Source organism: Eschrichtius robustus, chromosome 13 (genome assembly GCF_028021215.1).
Source record: "Eschrichtius robustus isolate mEscRob2 chromosome 13, mEscRob2.pri, whole genome shotgun sequence".
NCBI classification, from domain to species: Eukaryota; Metazoa; Chordata; class Mammalia; order Artiodactyla; family Eschrichtiidae; genus Eschrichtius; species Eschrichtius robustus.
In genome coordinates, this window is record NC_090836.1 from 88266661 (window position 1) to 88289676 (window position 23016).

The following is a 23016-nucleotide window of genomic DNA, read 5'->3' on the forward strand; positions in this document are numbered from 1 at the left end:
AAAATGAATGCCAGCACTATGTGCTTGTACTAGGACCCCAACCATGGGGAAAACGGGATAATTTCTGTTTTTAGTAGAATTCTGGGCACCTCTGAGAGAGAAAGAAAGGCATATAGTAAGTGTAGGAAAGATGTTGATTTTGTGACCTTTTTCATAGTCACACCTGACAACTCAGACCAGCTGTCGTGAAAATTTGCCCCTTGTGCTTTATGGAGGAGATCCACACTTACATGTAAACTCTGTCATCAGTCTTTTCATGTTAGAGCATCTAAATACTTCCTAAACCACCTTATTCTTTTTCACTGAATCTTAAGCAAGATGTCTCTTTTTAGCAAACCATAATGACAATGCTACAACCAAGATACAGCAAGTTCAGATCTTTGTTAGAGGTATGTACTTTTCATGAATTTCTAGAAAGTGTTTTATGTCCAGTCCTTTGTAAAATTAGCAGGGGTATCAATTATAAATACTTGCTGGGGAATTCAGGTGTTTATCTGAGATAGGTTGCAGATATAAATTTTCATTTCTCAAATGCAGGAAACCAGTGTGGGACATGTCTTAGATGAGGATGGGATTGGTGGACCATATACCGTTTTTGTTCCAAGTGATGAAGCATTGAATAACATGAAGGATGGCACTCTCGATTATCTCCTTTCTTCAGAGGTATTGTATCTTACTGACTCTAATGGTGTCATGTCAGGATCACTGCTTCAGTCTCTGTCCATACAGGCTTTTTCTAAATTAAGGATGACAAATAAGTAGCACATGTATCACCATCTACCCTTCTGCAAAACAAAGGCAGACATCATTAATCAATCACAGTATTCTGGAGCTAAGCCTCGATGTGGCTACAATCTCCTCAGTAGAGTTCCAAGTAGCTATAAGACCAGTCGATCAGGCTGGGCACAGGAAATAAAATCTATTTGCAACCCCAGCTCTGAATGGTTGGTTTGATTTGTCCTGGCTCTTCTAATATTTCTTAATAGCAAAATCATAATTTTAAGTTCCCTACAACTCTAAAATCATCTAGAAAATGAAGCCTAATGTAGGGCATTCTGGGCCAGGTCTAGGCTAAACTTAAGAGGAATAAATGTTATTTTTAGGGGCTCCCGACTCTCCTTTCTATTGTTTTCAGTTCTCTCCACAATAACCCTCTCCTTATACACCATAAACCTTCAATTCTCTCACGTCCTCCTCAAGAAAGGAGATTTTTTACTCTTTCACTCTAGGGTATAAATGACTGATACCATTTAAAGTGTTTCCTCTTCCAGAAATATCAGCCTTAAACTGTAAAGAAGGTTAGCTAATTACGGAATTTTTTTCATTAGAATGTCAAATAGTGCAATTACAGGAAGGACCACAGGCTTTCTTTCAGTACCCTGAGGCCCTGCTACCATCTTGGCAATGGGGCAAAACTACCTGTGACCTCATATAGATCAGTGTTGACTATATAGAATGAGGGGGTCTGAATCTTTTAGAGTAGTGATCCCCAAACTTTAGTATGCTTAAGAATTACCCATGGAGCTTGTTAAATAAGCTGATTCCAGAAGCTCACCTCAAGCGTTCTGATATCGTGGCAGTGGAATGAGGCCCAGAAATAGACATTTTGGTAAGCACCAACTTTCTAACTCAGGTATCCCAGGTCACACTGTTTTTTGGCACTCAGAAACTTGTTGCCTGAATGATGTAGAGGCTCACATTCCCTTTCTGGAATACCTTCAGGTACCTACAAGGATATCTTGCATTCAGAATACTTTGGATTAAAAAAAAAATAGGTATCAAGGAGCTAAGTCGGAAGGTAATCTCTTACATTACAAACAGATGTTAAACGTATTGATATGTGAAGATTTGCTACAGGTTTCCATTTAAAAAGTCAGACTTCCCAGTGCCTTTAAACTAGGGTGTTATTTTAAAAATATGATTCACACTCAAGTTTCCTGAAACCTAGCTATTACAGGAAAACTATCATTCTTCTCTTTAGAACTCACATTCATATTTAATTTTAAATCCAAGAAGTAATCGTTTCTCCCCTGGGAAGGTATTAAAATTCTGAGATTATATGGCTTCTCTGAATGCATAGCTTCTAATTTGGTACAGATATTTTTAATAATAACAAAGGAGTTCTCAGACACCTAATCGGGTACATTGAAAATTAAAACAAAGCCTTTTGACTAGGATAGAAAAGATCAGCCTCCCTGCTTTTCTGTCAAGTACCCTGGCTCGGGAAGCTCCTCTCTTTCTCCTTGTAGCTCCTTCCAGTGGTGACTGGAGCTGCTTCAGTCAGGCTCTCGAGAGTAGATTATGTCTCTTGCCGTTCAGTGAGATCCCATCGGTAGCTTGAAATCAGCCTCTGGTAGGGATATGGACACCGTGGAAACTGGCCAACGTTATAAATCAGGGCTTATTTTCTTCCCCATAGAAGGGATTTACCAGCACACCATTGCCCCTGGCTCTCAACCTCATTTCTCTCAAAGGCGGTATCTTTCTGCTCGCAAAGAATATAAAACCTCAAGGCTCTTTATCCTGAGTCTAAAACAGTTTTTCCACTTCAACTTCTAGGTGAGGAATAGAACCATCATTTCTACCGGTTTCTCTGGTCCAGAGTCAGTGTGGGTTAAAATTCCTCAACCTATGGGAAGCTCCTTCTCCCTCCACCCATCTTAAGAGCATCCTTTAGCTTTATCTTCGGGGAGGAACCTCAGCTGGAGACAAGAAGATCCCCATCAGTTATGCCAATGAAATGGAAAAAAAAAAATGATTTCCTTAGAAGAATACTTTCTAATTCTGCTCTGGGAATGCGTTGTTTCCTTTCCAGTGCATCTTTCTGCTTCTCTCTGAAGCAAACTTTCAGTTCTGAACCATCCCATCCCTGCAGAGACCATGGCTATCGATCACAAGCCCCAGTTTATGACTTCATCACCAAACTAGACAGAAATAAAAGCAAAGGGAGCAAGAGACCAGCCCTTGCCAATTCACAAAGACCTTGCAAGCTAAATGGGACAAAAAGAGGTGAATTTACGGAGTTCAAAGTTATAGTCACAATTTGGTAGAAAAACTTTCCCTTTCTGTCTCTGGCACCAAAAGGCTTGGTTTTGGTTGTTGTTGTTCGTTTTCATCTAAAACAGCAAGTCGGAAGTGAATGTCCTCATAAAGGAAAGAATGCACTGCACCAAAAGGCTCTCCAACGACAGCGCCTGAAAGCACATCCTGTCGACCTGAGCCTCACTGGACTAAACTCTATCTGAATGATATGGCCCCCAGCCAGATGAGGTGGCAGGCACACACGGTGGCAGAGTGATGCTGATCAATTCCTTTGTCCCTTTCATTCTCCTGTTTCTTGTAAAAAGGATCCAACGCCAATTAATTCTTGAGGCTTTAGAAGTGGATTATCCAGTTGATAAGGTCTTCCTATAGAATTAGAGGGTGGAAGGGGTCCATACAAACCCTGTTGTTTTGCAGACTAGAGGTGCTGAGTGGCTTGCTCAAGGTCACACAGAAGCAGAACCACAATTAAACTCAGGTTCCTGAGGTCCAGTTCAGTGCCCTTCTCAGGACTCTTCCCCTCCTCCTTTTAACTTATTGGCACAAATGTTTATGTAGGTCCTGTCATGTGCCCTATACTCTGCTGGCTGGGGACACAGTAACAGACCCAGTCCCTGCCTTCTGGGAGTTTGCAGTCTACTTTTGTCTGATATTTTCCAGCGGTCCCCACTTTTTCCCACCCTTTCTGCCACTTAGCATCCAAACGTGTAATGGCATTGCTTCTGCCTGCAAGTCCTCACTTCTGGGTACCATAAAGTAGCTGTAAGGGGAAGTTAAGACACAGAGGCTAAGTGATTTGCTCAGAGTCTCATGGTAACAGAACCAGAGCTACAGAAACCATCACTTCCAGGGCTGGCCAACTGGTGGTCAACTTCAACATTCTTATTGGTAACCCTGCCCTGCACATAATGCTATTGATGTATAGATATGGTGGCCTGACGAGTGTCCACACCAGGACACTTTTGAGAGTGAATGGGGCTGCCAGGATGATAGGTATAAAAGCCAGGATTGTACTAGACAAACCAGGATGTGTGGTCACTCTACTTACAGGTAATTCCCCCTGGCATAGGGGCCAAGGGGGAATGCAGAGAGGGGTCTGAGTGAATGGAACTCAGGTTCGACAGGGCTTTCTCTCCACCTGGGACCTCATGCTGTTGGAACATGTCCCTAACATGGTCAGCCTCTTGGAGGTTATTATGATCTTGATTTGTCATCCTTCACCTTTCCAAGATAGAGTAACCGTGGCAGTGCCACTGAAGCAGCAGAATTCAGCGCTTCAAAGCTTGTAACCCCAGCTCTGATTCAGCTGGGAGATTACAGACATACCACAGCCGCCCGCCACTGCTGCTGCCGCCTTCCACCAGGGAGAGCGGTCCTGTGCTCCTCAATTCCGTACACTGTCTCCAGGGCACCCGTATGGGGACTGCTCATCCTGCTTAGGGTCCCAAGACTCTCTTTTTTCTCCACTGCTGCTTCTGTTTCCTGAAGCAGGAGAAACCCTGGAAAGGACCTTGATGGAGAGATGAACATGTACCACGAGAACACAGAAGGAGAAAGAGTCCTGGCCAGATATTCCTAACAAGGACTGTATGTTCCTAAATAACCAGTACATGGTCTAACAAGCACATGGTTATTTAGAGAGAGTGAAACAGAATCATAAACTGAGGCTGTCTTAGAAGACCTGGAATGTAGCCTTAGACATGGAGAGAGGTGATGGAGCAAGGTGACTGAGAGCTTGAGTTACTTCTTCGGCTTGTATCCTAAGTTAGCTTTGTGACCTTGGACATGGCTTTAAAACTCAGTGTTAGCACACATGTAATGAGTCAATAGTATCCCCACCTCACAGGGCTGTTGGGAGGCTTAAATGAGATGTGCATATAATGTTTTCAGAATAGCCCCTGCCATAAAGTAAAAATTTGGTGAATGTTAGCTATTTGGGGGAGGGGGCTTTTCTCACCCTGGACTTCCCAGTAAAGAGATTATGGGTCATTTGTTTTTCTTGACCAAGTGTGCAAAGTCATTTGAGGAAGTCTGAACAAGAGAGGGAAATCTGTGTTTTCCTCAGTGACTAAAGAAGTATTTTGATTCCATTGCAGGGATCTCGGAAGCTTCTGGAACTCGTCAGATACCATATTGTCCCGTTTACCCAGGTCAGCCCCACTTTTCTGTGGTATTTTTTCCTTGCTTTCAAGATACCTGACCTTAAATTCCAATATTTTAGTGCTAGAGAACGTGTGACAGTTGTTCGTTATCTGGTGCTCTGAGCACACGCTGAGCAGTGAATAATGAGCCTGTCATCAAAGAAATCTTCCAAGCCACAAAAACTCGTGACCTCAAAGCTCCTGTCACTTATTTCAGAAGCTTTCAAGCTATTTTTTCCAGTGAGGATTTGGGTGCCGCTCTCAGTGTCTCTATTGTTCTCTTGTTCTTGCAGCTAGAAGTGGCTGCCCTCATTTCGACCCCTCACATTAGGAGCATGGCCAACCAGATCATACGGTTCAACACGACCGACAACGTAGGTGAAAACTCTACTGCTGACGTCATTGCTCAAATGCATTTTTCTCTGCTTATGATTGTTCATCGGGTTATCCTACCTCGACGCTAATTCACGGGCTTCAACCCTTTATGATTATTTCATTCATTTGTTATGTCTTTCAGCAGATACCTGCTGAGCAACTCCATGTGTGAGTCTGAACTAGAAGCCAAGAATAAAGCAGTGAAAAAAACAGGCTTACGTCCCAGCAAGGAAAACAACTTTAAGCAACTAATTAGTGACCAGTTAATTATTTAATTACAGTTATAAGCAGGGGCCCCAAGAGGAAGTTAAGAGGGCTGTGGGGGCTCACAGCAGAAGGAGGCCAAGCAGATCTGGGAATCCAGAAGTCCTCAGTCAGGAGATGATGCTTTGGCCAAGCTTGAAAGGATGAGTAATGTGAACTTGGGCAGAGATGAGTAGAAGAGAGTTCCAGGCGGAAGGGAGAGCAGGTGCAAAGGCCCTGAGGTGGGAGGGAACATGATTTATATAAGAAACTCAAACTTTGAGTTTACGTAGTAAACTCAAAGTATTATTCTGCTAACTCCTCAGGGTTGTAATATCGGCAGAAATATGGCAGCATAGAGATTATGTCTCCTGTTGATTCACTGTGGATGGTGATGATGATGCCCTGTCATCCTTTCAGCAAGTTCCTGTTTGTTTTGGTTTTATTTGTTTGTTTTGTTTTGTGTTTTTGGCCAAGCTGCACAGCCTGTGGGATCTTAGTTCCCCAACCAGGGATTGAACCCAGGGCCACGGCCATGAAAGCACTGAGTCCTAACCACTGGACTACCAGGGAATTCTCCCAGCAAGTTTCTGTTGAGTGCCTCAGGTGTGTCAGACACCATTCTAGGCCCTCAAGGTTGGACCAGGAAGCAAACAGATAAAAGTCCCTGGTTGCGTGGAACTTTCCTTCTAGTACATAGGACAATAGATAATAAGTGAGTTAAATATATCATATATCAGAGAGTAGTATGCGCTGAGGCAAAAAACAGCAAGCAAGGATGGGAACTAGAAAGTGGGAGTGGGGCTGATGTTTTAGATAAAGTGTCTAAGAAATCCTCATGGAGAAGAAAATAGGTGAGCAAAGACCTGATGGAAATGAAGGAACAGGCAATGTGAATAGCTGGGGAAAGAGCATTCCAGAGACAGGAAACAGAAAGTGCAAAGGTGCGAAGCAAGGCACATGCTGATCGGGTTGAGGAACAGCAAGGACCTCGGGGTCAGAGCAGAGGGAGGAAAGGAGAGAGAGGTAGGAGGAGGGCAAGGCGGTAGGAGGGAGAAGGAGAGGTGGGGTCAGGTCACACATGGCCTAAGAACTTGGGGCCAGGATGTAGGTTCTTACTTTGAATGAGATAAAAAGCCATTAGAGGATTTTGAGCAGTGGAATGACATGATCAGACATACGTTTTGGGAGACTGGTTGGGAGGTGAATGTAATAACTCAGAGAAGAATGATGGCGGCTAGTGGGGAGACAGGCCGAGGTGTAAGGTAGGCTCAAGGAAGTATTGTACAGCACGGGGCATAGAGCCAATATTTTCTAATAACTGTAAATGGAAAGTAACCTTCAGGAATGGTATAAAAAAATTTTTTTAACGTAAAAGAAAAGAATGATGGTGACTCAGAGCAGGGTGGTAGCAGAGACATGGTAAGAAGTGGTTGAATTCTGAAGGTATTTTGAAAGGCAGACCAACAGAAGGTGCTGATGGACTGGATGGGGGATGAGGAAGGAGGAAGCCAAAGATGACTCCTGAGCTTCTGATTGGAGCCCCCAGAAGGATGGTGCTGCCATTAATATTGCTGGGGTAGCACATTTGGGAGGAAAGTAGAGATCAGAATTCTTTGCTGATTTGTTCATTTTCTGCTCCCTCGCCTACAGTATAAGCAGGAACTTGTCTGGGTTTGTTCCCTGATATCTCCCCAGACCCTAAAGCAGAGTCTGGTACAAGGCCACTAAATGTATCTGAAAGAATGGGTCCCCATTTCACCACAGGGGTAAAACGGTTTACCCAAGGTCTCATAGCAAACATATTGCAGAGCTGGAATAGTTATGCCTCTTCCCCAGTCCGGCACCGGCAAGGACCATTTCCGCAAGGACATCCTTGCTTGGAGTCAGTCAAGAATTCATTCAACAGATTCATCTTTCCCTGTCAGCCAAGCCCTTCTCATCACAATCTTCCACTCAGTGGAAAGTTAAGTGAAGTTGAAGGCTCTTTCGAGAGGTCGCCACCATTCAGCTCTGCCTGGGGACCCTGGTGCTCCTCAGTACAGAAAGATGAAAGATGCCATTGCTTCCTTCCAGGGACAAATTCTGGCAAATGACGTGGCAATGGAAGAAATGGAGGTCGTTGCCAAAAACGGCCGGATTTACACACTGACTGGAGTCCTTATTCCTCCCTCCATCGTCCCAATCCTGCCCCACCGATGTGATGAAACAAAGAGAGAGATGAAACTGGTAAGAAAACTAGGAAGCTCAATGAGGACCCTAAACAGCCCCACAGAGCAGACACTTCTCTCACAATTCTGAGGGAGCTGACGAGGATAGTTTCACACTTGAGCCTCATTTGGAAGCCCTTTCCGTCTTTGTGAAGAGGCAGGAGGGTCTGAGGTCTTATCTCATCAAACGTGAACCAGAGTTCCTGGGGGTATTTCCAAACTGATAGTTGCTACCCTGGTATATTCGTTTTCTAGAGCTGCCATAACAAGTTACCACAGACTAAGTGGCTTAAAGCAACAAAAATGTATTCTCTCACAGTTCTGGAAGCCAGCAGTCCAAAATCAAGGTTTCCTGTTTCCATTGCAACTTTTTGGCTCAGCTGGTTTTAATCAGAGCAACTAAATTTCAACAAGATTTTGAACAACCAGGAACAGAGCAACCCTGCAACAAGGCAGGGAGTTAGGGCTGCCCTTGTCCTCCAGACTTCCTTCCCTGAACTTGAATGGCAGCTGCTCGGGGGTGGGGTGGGGGGGAGCTCTGAACAAGTCTAATTATTGACTCCTATTGAGTCTTTTCTGCAGGTCGTTCAAGAACTTGTTCTCCATCTCCGCAAAGAAAAGAATTAAGATGTGGGTTTGAGCCACAACCAAAAGAATTCTGGTTAAATAAGAAGGGCTTCCCAATGACTGCCTTAGACTGAGGTCTTCTTGTACTATTTTCTCTGGGTTTAAAGTCAAATCAGTCTGCTCTGTGTGGTTTAGGGTGGTTTCCATTAGGTCTGTTAAAAGTACAAATGTTTCTCTGGAAACTATTGAGAACTAGTAAACAGTAGGAGCAGCTGGTCTCTTCTAGAAGTCTCAGTTTTCAGCAGGCTGAACCCATAGCTGCCTTTGGGCATGTATGTTTGAAGTTTAGAGGCTTAATTAATAAGTCTCTGTACTGGTTAGGGTCCCTGCAGGAAGCAGAATTTATCCCAAGGGTTCAAATTAAGAGACTTTAATGAAGAAGCCGCTACAGAGGGGTGGGCAGGGCTGAGGAAGCAAGCACCTGATGCTGGGGCATCCAAGGAGAAGCACTGGCACGAAACCATTACCACCAGAGAGTCAAGGGTGGGGAGGGGCTGGAGTTACCTGAACCCAGTGAGAGTGGGGAGAATGGAAGAAGAGGTATCCATCAGGAGCTGTAGGAACGGTGCTCGAGCAGAGAGGGAGCAGGAAAGAAATACCTTGACCTTGTTCTCCTCCTACCCACCAATATCCTGCTGGCACCTCACCAAGACCAGTTAGAAACTGGCAAGGGGCCCCAAGAGACCATCCTTCAAGGTTCACCTGCTGGAGCACAGAGCACAGTAGAGAAGGTCAGAGAATGGCTCTGGAGAGATTTGGAGGCACACACCCCTTTTCTTCCTCCTGAATTCAGAACCAATGGAGGAAGAAGCCCAGGAGACTGAAAGGCAGAGATTCAATGTTCAGCCTCGTTACTGCTAAGCTAATTGGAGAACAGGGACTTGAGCGTGTGGCCAATGCTAGTACTACATCCCTGGCACAGGCGGGCAGCTGCAGTGTCCCCTCAGTGGCAGGTGCCGCTCTGCACGGCCGAGGGTCGACCAGAAGCCTGAGGCCTGTCTGACCCTGGCAGGGGATGAGGAAGGGGCTGCTCTGAGCAGGCCCACTTCCTTCTCCCAAATTCCTTCTCTCTGGTGAGGAGGCAGTAGGGGCGGGGAGAGAGGCCAAGAGTGGTACACTAGTGGGAACCCTTCACCGGGAGGATGCATGAGGCCAGACACGTGGCCTGCCACTCCCTCTTACAGGGACGCCTGTACTGACCTGCAGTCTTTCCTTCCAGGGCACTTGTGTGAGCTGTTCCCTGGTGTATTGGAGCAAATGTCCTGCCGACTCTGAGCCCACAGTGAGTGTGACAGCTTCAGGGAAGCACACATCACCCAAGCAACCCCACTGGTGTGGTTTCTCATCCTTTCCATCTTCCCCTCTTAAAAGATATTCATTCCAACTGGGGTAGCATAAGGTTAGCTCTTAGCCTACTATGTCTGGGGGGATGGTAGAAAGACAGCCCACAGATCTGTGTTTGAGTCCTTGCTCATTTATCCAAGGTAAGTTGCTTCACATATTTTCTCTAATTTTCTTATCCACAAATAGTAATAAAAATAATAATAATAACACCACCACTAGCAGCCGCAGGATTAGCACAGATAAAACTCCAAGTGCAATGCCTAAATCAAATAGCCACTCAGTAAATGTTCCCCCTCTACTTGCCCTATGAAATAAAATCCAGTGTTTGCATAAGAGAGGCAAAGCTTCACCCTCACCCTCTTGCAGTCTCTGGCTGGGCCTGAGAATTAAGTTGACATAAGACAAATTAACAGGAGAAAAGCACAGGTTTTTACACATACATAAGAGCTTCCACAGGAGAATGAAGACCTGGAGAAACAGCAAAACCCAAGTTTTTATATAGTATGTTGAGCAAAGACAGGTAACTGTGGAAAAGTAACTAAAATGTGAAATATATTTCACAATATATACCTACATCAAATCATTATTACTATGTGGTACACCTTAAACTTACACAAGTTTTTTTTGTTTTTTGTTTTTGTATCTGCTATTTTTCAAGCGCCTTTAGCGCAAAATAATCCATATGCCAAAGTGGCACATTCGGGTGTGGCATGTTCTGCTACCCTTCATTTGTACCTGCTCTCCCCAAGCATCATTCTGGAGAGAAATACAAGAAATATCAAGAAAAATGACACTAGGGCCATCAGAACCTTGTCAAGCTTGATAGAATTCTGCACACATCCACTGAGGATTATAGATCTGGTTCAGGGAGCATGAAGATGAATAAGATATTGTTTTGTTTTGTTTTGGTCTTGAGAAGCTCTAATCTAAAAAGGAAAACAGATCATTTTTCTTGGCATCATTGACAGGCCAAGTAAGTACTCTACCGGTGGCAAAAGCAACGTGTTCTAAGGTAAAATTGTTGATAGAAGTTCCTGCCTCTAAGTTCATCCTAAGAAAGAACTTCCCAACCAGCCAGTTCATTCCACACTGGAATAGATCGCTATTAAAGAAGGTGATGAGTTTTTTAACACCATCCTATTGTGGAGCATTTCATAAAGAAAAACATTAACATTAAATAGGCACAGGTGTTCAGATATTTATTTTGCTCAGTGAAGCCATCACCCCGAGTCCTGCAGGATGCTGTCAACCAGGGGATATGGAGAGGGAGGAGGGAAGAGGAAACCGTGGTGACTGGCATCCCAGTGAGCGCTGTGTGCCAGACATTGTTCTAAGTGCATCGTGCAGCAAACCTACGAGGGGGGCACGTTATAACCAGAGTGTAACCCGGGAACTAAGGCGAGGAAACATAAAAGCCCTCCCACAAGGTCACACAGCTGGTACACGCAGACCATGATCCTACATTGCCTCAGCCCAAGGAAGGAGGAGGGAGAGAGGAAAGGAAAAAATGAGACACGTGGGTCAGAGCCAAGAGAACCCCTAAACTGCCCCTCCCAGGCTCCCATGGTCTATACTTGGCTGACAGCCAACAAGGGGGTTGAATAGTCCTTCCTCATCGACCTCAGAATTCCTTTAGACATTTAAGATTTTAGGATTTTACTGCCCATGGTTTTCACTGCTCTCTTTTTAAGTAGAAGCCTAAGATGAAGGAGTACCTCCATATCAATTTTTATCTAACATAAAATTTGAGCCATGGACTAAATGCTCGGCACAAAACTTGAGATCAGCATTTTTGTCCTATTTCACAGATTAGGCAGCTGAGGCCCACCAGACAGCATGACTTGCCTCTGAGATCCTAAAGTTAGTAGGTGGTAAGATCCATTCACTCGACCTGCCACTTACTATCAGTGTTCTTAAGAAAAAGGATTTAACGTGTCTGGGCCTCAGTTTCCTCATCTATAAAAAAGGGATGAGAAATATCCACATGGAGTTGAAGATTGATGACCTCATACAGGCAATGTGTCTGACCCTAGTAGGTTCTCAATAAATGGTAGTTCTCTGTAATTCTGAGTGGGTATCAGAGGTTAGAGAATAGAAAGAAATCTGCCCCTATACCCCACAATTCCCAAGAGGAAAACTCAGACTCTCACAATTTTTTTGGCGGATCTTTGTACAAATTAGGAGGAAAATCTCTAATTGCTCCAAAATTTCTATATAGGAAGTGGTTAAGGATGGTTATTAATTGGAAGGGGAGGCTAAGCCACATCCTGAATGCACAGGAACGTGTTTCCTGATTGATTAACAACGTCTTCCAGGGCACGAGAAGGGATGGAAAGGTACATATGCCCTGCGTCGTGCAAACCCTGGCCTGTATTCTTCCAACAAGGAAACAGAGGCTTAACAGGGTGACAGCTCTGCCTGGGCCCTGTGTGTGCTGTGTGCTCTAGCACTCTTTCCTGGCGCTGACAGTAAAACAGAAGTAGATTGTCTAGTGTCTGTAGAAGCCGAGTCATGCCCAGAGGACCTCAAAATGCAGACTGCGATGCTCTTCCTCATTGGCTTTCTTCCAGACACTCTTCATACGCAAATGTGTCTACACTGGCCGAATCAGGAGCCTGAAGAATGGCTGTGCCAGATACTGTAATGCCACCGTGAAGGTGAGGCTTGTGTGTGGCCGGGGCCCTTATCCAGGCCACCAAGGCCTGCACGGAAGCCCGCAGGGCTGGGCAGCTCTTGGGCCCCAGGGTCTGTGAGTCACAGGTTGCCCATGGGGCCTTGACCATGTCTTCTTGCAAAGGAAGGGAAGGGCAGAGTCCCCACATGGCGGCCAGGTCACCCCCTCCCTGCGTCCCTTCATCCCATGGTTCCCATCATGCTTAATATGGAGCCCACACCCTTGACACTACCCTGCACGGCCCACCCTCTGCAGTGTCCCTGGCCTGTCTCTCACCCTCATTCCCGCCTCAGCGTGTGTGCCTTTGCCATTCCCTCCTGGAAGAATGTTCTTCCAGGTTTTCTTGGGGCTGACTGATCTCTCAAGTCTCCATCCAACCCTCATGTCCTCTGTCACTGCCTAATCCACAGTGCCCCCCCGCCCATGTCCCCACACCTCTGCGCCCACCTGCCACCACTTGATAACGGCACTTTGTTTTCCCGGCACTTAACTGCTATCTGAAATCCTCTTTTTTTTTTTTTTTTTAAATGTATCATCTCTTCCCTGACTAGATAGAACACGGGCTCCATGAGCACAAGCCTTTATCTGTCTTGCTGTCACAGGGCCAGGGCCAAGCCGGCAGCCCGGGGCGGCCCTCAGGAGATCTGTGGTGAACAGGTGACTGAGCACAAGCCATGCCATCACCTGCAAGAGAACAAGTCCTGCTCCTGAGGGTGGGAGGGGGCTGATGCTGTTTGTGATCGCAACGGAGATTAAAATGCGTTGATATTTCCTTTGAGGAACTGGCACGCTGCCTGGGATGCCACAAGGCGACACACATTTTGTTTCTCAGATACCAAAGTGCTGCGACGGCTTCTACGGGCCCGACTGCAACCAGTGTCCAGGAGGCTTCTCGAATCCGTGCTCCGGGAATGGGCAGGTGATACAGACTGAGGCTGACTTTTTTCACGAATGCTGAGGTTGACCTGTGTTAAGTCGAAAAATAATTTTTAAAACCCCTAAACCAAGAAATGATACAATGCCAGTCACTGTTCCCAGGGAGTAAAAGAAACAGATCAGTTGCTAAAAGAAGAGAGGGTGTCTGCAGGAGAAGGAATTTTGCCTGGGGGAGTGGCAGGGGGCAGGGTGTCCAGTGATGTCGCTTCTGGTCCGCTTTCCTACTGCTGATGGCATGACTTTGAGCAACTCAGCAAGGCTCTCTGGACCCCAGTTTCCTCGTGTGGGAGATAGCAGGATTGGCCTGCATTGATCTCCAAGTTTTTTTAGGGCCAAGATTTTACTACCCTTAAGGGAAAAAAAAAAAAAAGCACTGCCCAGTGAATGCTTTTTTTAAGATTTTTTTTTTTTTTTTGGCTGCCTCGGGTCTTAGTTGCGGCACTCGGGATCTTCATTGCAGCGCATGGGTTTCACTCTAGCTGTGGCGTGCAGGTTTTCTCTCTCTAGTTGTGGCACTCAGGCTCCCCGGCGCGTGGGCTCTAGTTTGTGGCACACAGGCTCTCTAGCTGAGGTGCGCGAGCTCAGTAGTTGTGGCGCGCGGGCTTAGTTGCCCCACCGCATGTGGGATCTTAGTTCCTGGACCAGGGATCGAACCCACGTCCCCTGCATTGGAAGGCGGATTCTTTACCACTGGACCCCCGGGGAAGTCCTGAATGCTTTTTTTAGCCCATCTGCAAAACCTATGAAATGTAAGAGCCAAAACTTAACTCATCTAGCGTGGAGGCCAGGGCTAAACATGCAAAGGTAATAGTAGCTGTGGTTCATATGGGGAAATTATGGGTCTGCACAGATAAGAAATCCACATCGAAAATATGCCTCTTTCAAGGGCAAGGAAAAACTGCATGACCACCAAGTGGGGACACCACGCAGGCGAGGGGAATAGCGTGAAGCTGCTACAAATTAACTACTGTACCTGGGTGGTCCGGGACCCAAGCCCAATTCTGATACGTGTCAGTCACTACAAATCTAACCTTGAAATAGCTGGGGAGATGAGGGGTAAAATGCTCACACTGAAGGGAAAAACACTGCCGTTTGGAGTCACATAGCTGAGCCTGTGCGCATCTGGAGAGAAAGGCCTGCCTTCATTCTGAAGGTCAGTGGTTTATCGGGCTGCCCCTTAAGCATTGTTTAGAGGTTCCATTTCACCACTGTGACACCCCCCCCCCACCCCCGACCAAATGACTTCCTGTGAAGCTCTGAATCCTGGCTCGGGACACCCATAGGTTACTGTCTTAGCTTTCTACCCGATACCCGCGACTCCACTTTCCACAAGGGGTCCCAAAGAGTCATTTCAAGCAGAATTGAATCTGAGTCAAAGAAGCAGGCCAGGAAACGAAAGCATCTGGGACTCCTTGCCGGGGGCGTGTTGTCCTGACGGCCAGGGGCCCTGCCTTTGTTTGCAGTGCGCCGACGGCCTCGACGGCAATGGGACATGCGTTTGCCAGGATGGCTTCCAGGGCTCCCAGTGTCAGTTCTGCTCGGACCCCAATAAATACGGACCTCGGTGTGACAAAAGTAAGTGTCGCTTCCTGAGCTGCCGTGTGCTCCTCACCCGGGGTCCCTGCAGCACTGCAGTGCAGTCCTGGTATCAGGTGCCCCTCGGCTTGGTGGATGCCCTTATCACAGGGTATTTCTTAAGCACTTGGGTCCCAAACAGTGCACATGCCAGACTGCTGGGCCCCACTCACAGAGCTTTGAGATAGGAGGCCTGGGTGGTACCTGAGGATTTGCATCTCTGACAAGTTCCCTGAGATGTCAACACTGCTGGCCCAAGACCACACTCTGAAAACCAGTCTTTTAGGGTTTCCCCACATACCTGAAGTGATCGTGGGCTCCATATCAGAAAACAGACTCCCCATCTTTCAAGCAGTCCTCTTCCATCCGCTCCTCCCTTTGCTAAGTGTGCGACCTTGGGTTAGTTACTACACCTCTCTAGGCCTCAATGTCCTCATCTGTAAAATGGGGATAATAATAGTAACTACCTCGTCACGTTAGTACAAGTTATAAATGGAAAGCACTTGCCTTAGAACAATGCCTAGCACCTAGTATGCACTACCAATATTATTATCTATTATTGTTATTATTATCTATTATTGTTGGTACTGTTGCTGTTATGCTAAGTTCAGTGATGTAAATGTCCAGAAGCTCATAGAACATGTAGAAAGTTCCACAACACTAGGCATTGAAAACAAAAAATGCAGTTATATAATCTTAGAAAACACATTATGTTCTTAAAAATAACACCATGTGAATATGTAAGTACATAGGTAGAAACATACATCTATCTATCTAAGCTAAGATTAGAACTTGATAGAAAAACAGTGAACAGATCAGAGCTTGCTGTGGAGTCAAACCAACCTGAAGTTAAATCTTCACTCTGCAACTTACTGGCTCTATGACCTTAGAAAATATCTCTCATTGAAGCTTCACTTCCCCATTTATAAAATGAAGACAATATTGGTACCCACTTCATAGGTTGTTGATTAAGTTAGATCATAATTTTGGACTTTAGCCCAGAGCGTGCACCTAGCAAATAATCAATAAATGAAGCCATTCTTGTTACTATCACTACTAACTCCACTCATCTGTTACAAAACACACCACCCCTCTCCTCTCTTACCTTGTCTGATCTTCAAGGCTACCTCTCAAGACGGATGGGACACCAGAGCCCAGCAGATTTGGGGCTGCTGATCTAGTCCAATGCTCTTTTTGCCAAATAAGGTTTCTCAGGGGAAAAAAATAGGGGTTTATTCCAAAGCCTGTTGACATAGCCATTTTTATGAGGCTAGTAGTCACGACACCGAGGCTGGGGCAGCAGTGGTGGCTTCCTGCTCCAAAGACTCTTGTCCAAGTCTGTTGCTGCCCACCACCTCATGCAGGGGATCTTTCTCTTCATTCTGGGGTCTTGTTCCTTGCTAACCAAGCCCTGACGTTCTTAAAAGTTTATGAAAAGTTTCCTTTGTTTTAAATCTAGCTGTGCTTTGCCAGCCCTCGCTGTGTTTCTCTTTCCTGGACGCTGGCTCCAAGCTCCCACACAAATCCCTTTCCCATCAGTCCCTTCTGGGGCAAAACCACAGATTCCTTCATTTCTGATCACATTCAAGCCCCCAAATCCTTGCCACCTGCCTTTGAGAGTCTCCAGAATGTTCTTCTTTTCCCTTCCACATGCAGAGGAGCCTGAGTCTGATAAGCTGGCTCACGTTGCAACTTTTAAATACCTGTAATCAAAAGCAAAGTTAGCAACTAAAATTTAAGATGATAACAGACAGTGGAAATGCCAGTCGATATACTGATCTGCTGGTTACTCATGGTCACTAAGGGAAATGGAATTTGAAGGTCTGAGTTCAAGTCCCTGTTTGGGAACTTGCCAGCAAGTCAATTTGTTTTACCTCTCGGGGCCTCAGTTTCCTCATCTGGAAAATGGGGATGGTAAAAGTATTGATACCTATCTCCTGAGGCTGGTGACTATGAATGAGAGGGTACAGGTTAAAGGCTGGCCCAATGCCTAGAACAAGGTCAGTGTGCAAATATTGGGCATGAGTCAGCACTGGTTTGCTGTGATGGAGGGTGAAGAGCAAATATGTAAGCCACACATCAGAGGCTGTGCCGGCAGGAGAAATCACTTCCAGAATGTCTTCAGGAAAAGGTGAGAAATTTCCAGACTAAACTCTCCTACCATGAAGTAGGTGAAAATTGAGCTCCTTGGCCTCTTTCACACCATCACAACCCACCCTCCCCCTGCACCCCACGCACAGACACACAAAGCATCCCGAAGACCACGCTCTTCTCACCGAGAGCTGTCCTGGCACACGAGAAAGACGCTGAGAAATAGCGTCCAGGGCCTTCCGCATCTCGGCCCCGGGTTCTGCACCAACAGGAGTGAGTGGGGGGTGAGGGGAGGGGGCCCTGTCCTCCATGACCCATGTGCGCATTGCTAATCTTGTCCCCAAGCCCTGAATGGCCCTCTTCCTTCCCTTCCAGGGTGTCTGTGCAGTTTCGGAACATGTGACAACAGAATTGACAGTGACGGCGCCTGTCACCCCGGCACCTGCAGGGACGGCTCCGCCGGGAGATTCTGCCACAAGCAGACCTCAGCCTGCGGGCCCTACGTGCAGTTCTGTCACATCCATGCCACCTGCGAATACAGCAATGGGACAGCAAGGTAGGCCGGTCGGGGCGGGGGTGTTGCCATCCTTAACGGCCCATGGCCACTGTGTTACCTGTAGACACACCCAACCCATATCTAAACTCTTCATAAACTAAGACCTGTTCTCTTCAGCTGCCAGCATGGCTTTTGTGGAGAAAACCTCAGACTGATCTGGGTTCAAAGTTTGCAGCATTCCCTGCTTTGAAACTTACCAGCTGTGTGACCTTGGGCAGTTACTTAACCTATCTGAGCCTCACTTTTGTCATCAGTACAATAAGAGTGATGTTGCCTACCTAGCAGGGCAGTTGTGGAGATTAGAAGAACTGAATGCCAAATCATCCAGCCCCAGGGCTAGTACATCATAGGTGTTCAGTCGTGGAAACTGCAATTATTACCATCACTCATGTGAAGGAAATGAAGATTTGCCCACCAACTTTCCAACCCTTTAAAAACGCCTTTACTTCCTAAGGTCATTAATAACTACTCTCCTGTTAAAGGCATCTAACAAGAAATTGGATCGTTGGTCACTGGATCACCATTTGTTTTCTTAATGCTATCTAACATATGCAGTGGGCTTGGGGGGAATATGTCAGAGGAAATTTTCCTCTCTGGGAATATCTGGTTCAAAGGCAGTAACCATGCAAAAACTATCCTGAGAAATGCAGACATCATGTAGAATTCTTAGCCTTATTTTTGCAGCACTTTTCTTAATTTGTCATTACCTAATCATTTGCTTACCTGTTTGTGATCTGTCTCCCCCACCAGTCTGCAGGAAGCATGGGGCAGAGACTGACTTTGCTCTTCCGTGGTGGTACAATAGAAATGCATCTTCCTAAGGTGTTAGTATATACATCAGTGCATAAGGCGAAGGTCACAAGTCACCAAAATTGCCCTTAAAGCCTCTTAAGGGAATTCCCTGGCGGCCCAGTGGTTAGGACTCGGCGCTCTCACTGCTGGGGCCTGGGTTCAATCCCTGGTCAGAAACTAAGATACTGCAAGCCATGAGGCACGGCCAGAAAAAAATAAAAAAATAAACAATAAATAAATTTTAAAAACTCTAATCACCCACAGAGGATCATCAACGTGGGTCTGTATTTACTGTATAAACTTAGGTAAATCAGTGTTGAAACAGATCCATCTATTTCTTCATTTGGGGACCACCTAAAGTATTTAGTTCCTCTAGGATTCTGGATGCACGAAAAATAATTTTATTTAGAGTTTTGTGAAGCACATATGACTGAATTTGCAATAGTGACATGGGGGTGTGATAGGTGTCCCAGCACCTATCACAGGGCACTCAATAAATACTGGTTGACCAAAAACAAATGAATGAATGAATGGTCCTATTTAATAGCTAAAGTTTCAAGGTGGAGAATTTTGAGAGGAGTGTCTGAGGGCATGACGGACGGATCATGGAATCAGGCACCTGAGAATGTTGTGCTCTAAAAAAAAGAACATCTGAGAGATCAGAGAAGGGAGAGAGGGGAGGTCTCACCTGATCGTCATGTTCAAATCACTGAACTGCCACACAGCAGAGAGCGTCGTTCTCTGCTGAACCAGAGATAATGACTTGAGGTATAAAGAGACAGATTCCAGCCCCGTAAGAACAGAAAAGCCGCCCAATGTCGAGCCTGAGAAGGTGCAAGTGTGAGCAAGTGCCCTGCTGAACGCCCCATGTGCGTTCACTCTATACCACAGCTTTATGAGGGAGATGTTAGACCCATTTTCCAGGTGAGGAAACAGTCTCCCAGAAGTTAAGGGACTCGCTCAGGGTCACACAACTGCTAAGAGGTGGGGCCCGGATACCTACCCAGGTGTGTCTGACTGCAGACCCAGGAGTGCTGGTGGCCACCAGGGTACATGGCTCCCCCGGCAAGGGCAAAGCGTCAAGCCACCTGGCCATGAACACGTTCACCCCTGGCTGGCTGGTCTTCTTGGGGAGGGGTGGGATGGTTGGTGCTTATATTTCTAGGGCTGACTTTGTGCGCTCACTCTTCTTTGCAGCTGTGTTTGCAAAGCAGGGTATGAAGGGGACGGAAGCCTCTGTTCAGAGATGGACCCTTGTTCGGGGTTAACCCGAGGGGGCTGCAGCCGCAATGTGAGTGTTGGTCTTTATTTCCAAGCTGCCAGGTTTTTAAGGAAATCCTGAGGGAAGACCTTCCAAAAGGCAGTGTCAGATGACTTCATCGCATGAGGCACATTTGCTTGAACCCTGCATTTTAAAGATGGTGCCAGGTACCTTCTGTGAGCCTCCAATTCCTAAGTCCACGTGTGCTGGGGGAGCCCCAGGTTCACATGTGCAGGGGTATTGGGCTTCTAAAAACACAGCCAAAGAATCAGATATTGGAGATCATTAGTAATAAACTTCTGATTCAGACATTACAGCTTACAAGTGACTTTCATGTATTTGATCTCATTTGCTCTTCCCACCAACCCAATGAAGCAGATGTTGTTTATCCCCATTTTACTGATCAGGAAACTGAGGCTCAGAGACCTTAAGTGACTTGCCTTAAGTTCTATTAGTGTCAGGGGTATAGCCCAAACTGACTGTTGCTTTCATTAATACCTTCTGAATATCACCACCACCACCCGGCCAAGGTCACCTTCATTCCTTACCCACAGTTTAATAACTGCTCTCCCTGATGCTCCTCTTGGCTATAGCCACAGCCAGAGTGGATCAGATCATGTTTCCCCCTTGCTGAAATCCCTTCGGGAACTTCCCCTGGCTCTGAGGATGAAATCAGATGCAAATGCCTTGCCCAACCCTCCAGACTGCCCTTGGGCAAGCCCCACCCACTCAGCCTCATCTGGACAACTTACCTTGCACCTCTCACTCTGTCCTTCAGCTTCCTGGTGTGGTCATCCTGAAAGGCCTGGAATTGGTACAGGTAGGAGCTTGGGCTAAAGCATCATACAGGCCTGGGTTCATGCCTCTTTACAGCTGTGTGACCTTGGGCAAGTCACTTACCTCCTCTGAGCCTCAGTTTCCTTATCTGTAAAATAGAGATAATCACAGTACCTTCCTCAAGATGATGGCTTACACCTACGAAACATTCAGAACAATCCCTGGCTCAATAAATGGCAGTGACGTTAGTGACGGTGGCCATTAGCTGGCCAAAAACAAGCCAACTTGTTCTTTACGTCATCTTACCTTTTCCACTGATCTTAATGCAAATGTGTGTTTTAATCATTTCCTTTGCACTCCATGTGAATATAAGCTTCTTGAGCGTACCTCTGGAAATCCTTGCTTTGCACTTGGAATCTTGGCGGCTGGGCTGGGGTTTCAGAGGTTTTGCTGCTGCTTTTCCTCCTGTAGGCAGAATGCATCAAAACTGGCAGGGGAACCCACATCTGCGTATGCCATCAGGGATGGACGGGGGACGGAAGGGATTGCTCAGAGATCAACACCTGCCTGCTGCCCAGTGCTGGCGGCTGCCACCACAATGCAACCTGTTTGTACGTCGGCCCCGGGCAGGTAGGTGTGATGAGGTGGAGAGCAAAGAGGAAGCAGGATTCCTGCAGTAGATTGTTTTTTCCTCTAGACACAGAAGTACTTTAGCTAGAATTTACTGCAGCTCTTTTATCATGTGTAGCAGTGGGAAAGGGTTAATTGTCGTAACAAACCTATGATGTAGGTACTACTTTTTTTCACCTTTTGACCCCATTTACCCTCACCACACCCCACCCCACCCAGCCTCTGGCAACCACCAGTCTGTTCTCCATATCTATGAGCTTGGGTTTGTTTTGTTTTTTTTTTAGATTCCACCTATAAGTGAGATCATATGGCATTTGTCTTTTTCTTACCTATTTCACTTAGCATAATGCCCTCAAAGTCCATCCATTATGTTGCAAATGGCAAGATTTCATTCTTTCTTTGGCCAAATAACATTCTAATGTATACATACACCACATATTCTTTATCCATTCATCTGTTGATGAGCAATTTGGTTGCTTCCATGTCTTGACTATTGTAAATAATGCTGCAATGAACATGGGGGTGCATATACCTTTTCGAGTTAGTGTTTCCTTTTTTTTTTTTTTTTTTCAGGTAAATACCCAGAAGTGGAATTGCTAGAACATATGATAGTTCTATTTTTAGTTTTTTGAGGAACCGCCATAACAATTTTCCATAGTGACTGCACCAATTTACATTCCCACCAACAGCGCACAAGGGTTCCCTTTTCTCTGCTTCCTCACCAACACTTTATTATTTCTTGTCTATCTCATTGTGGTTTTGATTTGCATTCCTCTGATGATTAGTCATGTTGAGCATCTTTTCATGTACCTGTTGGTTATCTGTATGTCTTCTTTGGAAAAATGTCCACTCAGATCTTCTGCCCATTTTTTTAATTGGATTGTTCGGTTTTTTGCTGTTGTTGGTTTTTTGCTGTTGTACGAGGTCTTTATATATTTTAGATATTAACCCCTTATCAGATTATGACTTGTAAATATTTTCTCCCATTCTATAAGTTGCCTTTTCATTTTGTTGATGATCGCCTTTGCCATATAGAAGCTTTTTAATTTGATGTAGTCCCACTTGCTTATTTTTGCTTTTGTTGCCACATAGGTACTATTATCATTCCATCTTATAAAAGAGGAAACTGAAGCATGGAGAGTTTAAATACTTTGCTCATATCACACAGAAACCAAATTACGGTGTGAGATTCACACCCAGACAGTCTGACTCCAGAATTGCCCTCTTGGTCGCCACCCTTGACCACACTCTATTTCTCTATAACACTCTGTAATACTCTACAGTTTGTGGGTCACTTTCACTTAACCTCATTTAAGGGAGACAGGCAGAGAAAGCTACTTCTTAGGAATTAATCAGCCCCAGGGGAGGTGATGACAACTGTACTAGGATTGTAACCATGAAAAAGTCCTAATTATGAAAGAACTCACTGCATTCTTATGTCTTGCCAAGCAATTACCAACAATTCAATTAGTTTTTGACTCACCTGAGCTGCCAGATTGCCTTTGAGAAAGAAAAAACAATTTCTTGGTATCAGTGTCAGTTTGCTAAGGCTGCTGTAACAAAGTATCACTAACTGGGTGTCATAGAACAACAAAAATGTATTGTCTCATAGGATTGGAGGCTAGAGGTCCAGGATCAAGGTATCAGCAGGTTTGGTTCCTTCTAAGCGCTATGATGGCAAATCTGTTCCATGCCTCTCTCCCAGCTCTGGGTGGTTTGCTGACAGGCTTTGGTGTTCCTTG

General features: G+C 45.7%; 1 protein-coding gene across 1 annotated transcript in view; it reads left to right on the plus strand.

Annotated features, from left to right (window-relative positions):
* Positions 1 to 23016, plus strand: part of STAB2 (stabilin 2) — a 151279-nt gene that overhangs the window by 50250 nt on the left and 78013 nt on the right. Inside the window, exons 14-25 of the mRNA XM_068559982.1 lie at positions 333 to 389; positions 538 to 663; positions 5139 to 5192; positions 5477 to 5557; positions 7878 to 8030; positions 9858 to 9920; positions 12553 to 12639; positions 13489 to 13575; positions 15056 to 15167; positions 17634 to 17814; positions 19804 to 19897; positions 21116 to 21274. Coding sequence (XP_068416083.1) covers positions 333 to 389; positions 538 to 663; positions 5139 to 5192; positions 5477 to 5557; positions 7878 to 8030; positions 9858 to 9920; positions 12553 to 12639; positions 13489 to 13575; positions 15056 to 15167; positions 17634 to 17814; positions 19804 to 19897; positions 21116 to 21274 — 1254 coding nt within the window. The remainder of the gene's footprint in view (positions 1 to 332; positions 390 to 537; positions 664 to 5138; positions 5193 to 5476; positions 5558 to 7877; positions 8031 to 9857; positions 9921 to 12552; positions 12640 to 13488; positions 13576 to 15055; positions 15168 to 17633; positions 17815 to 19803; positions 19898 to 21115; positions 21275 to 23016) is intronic.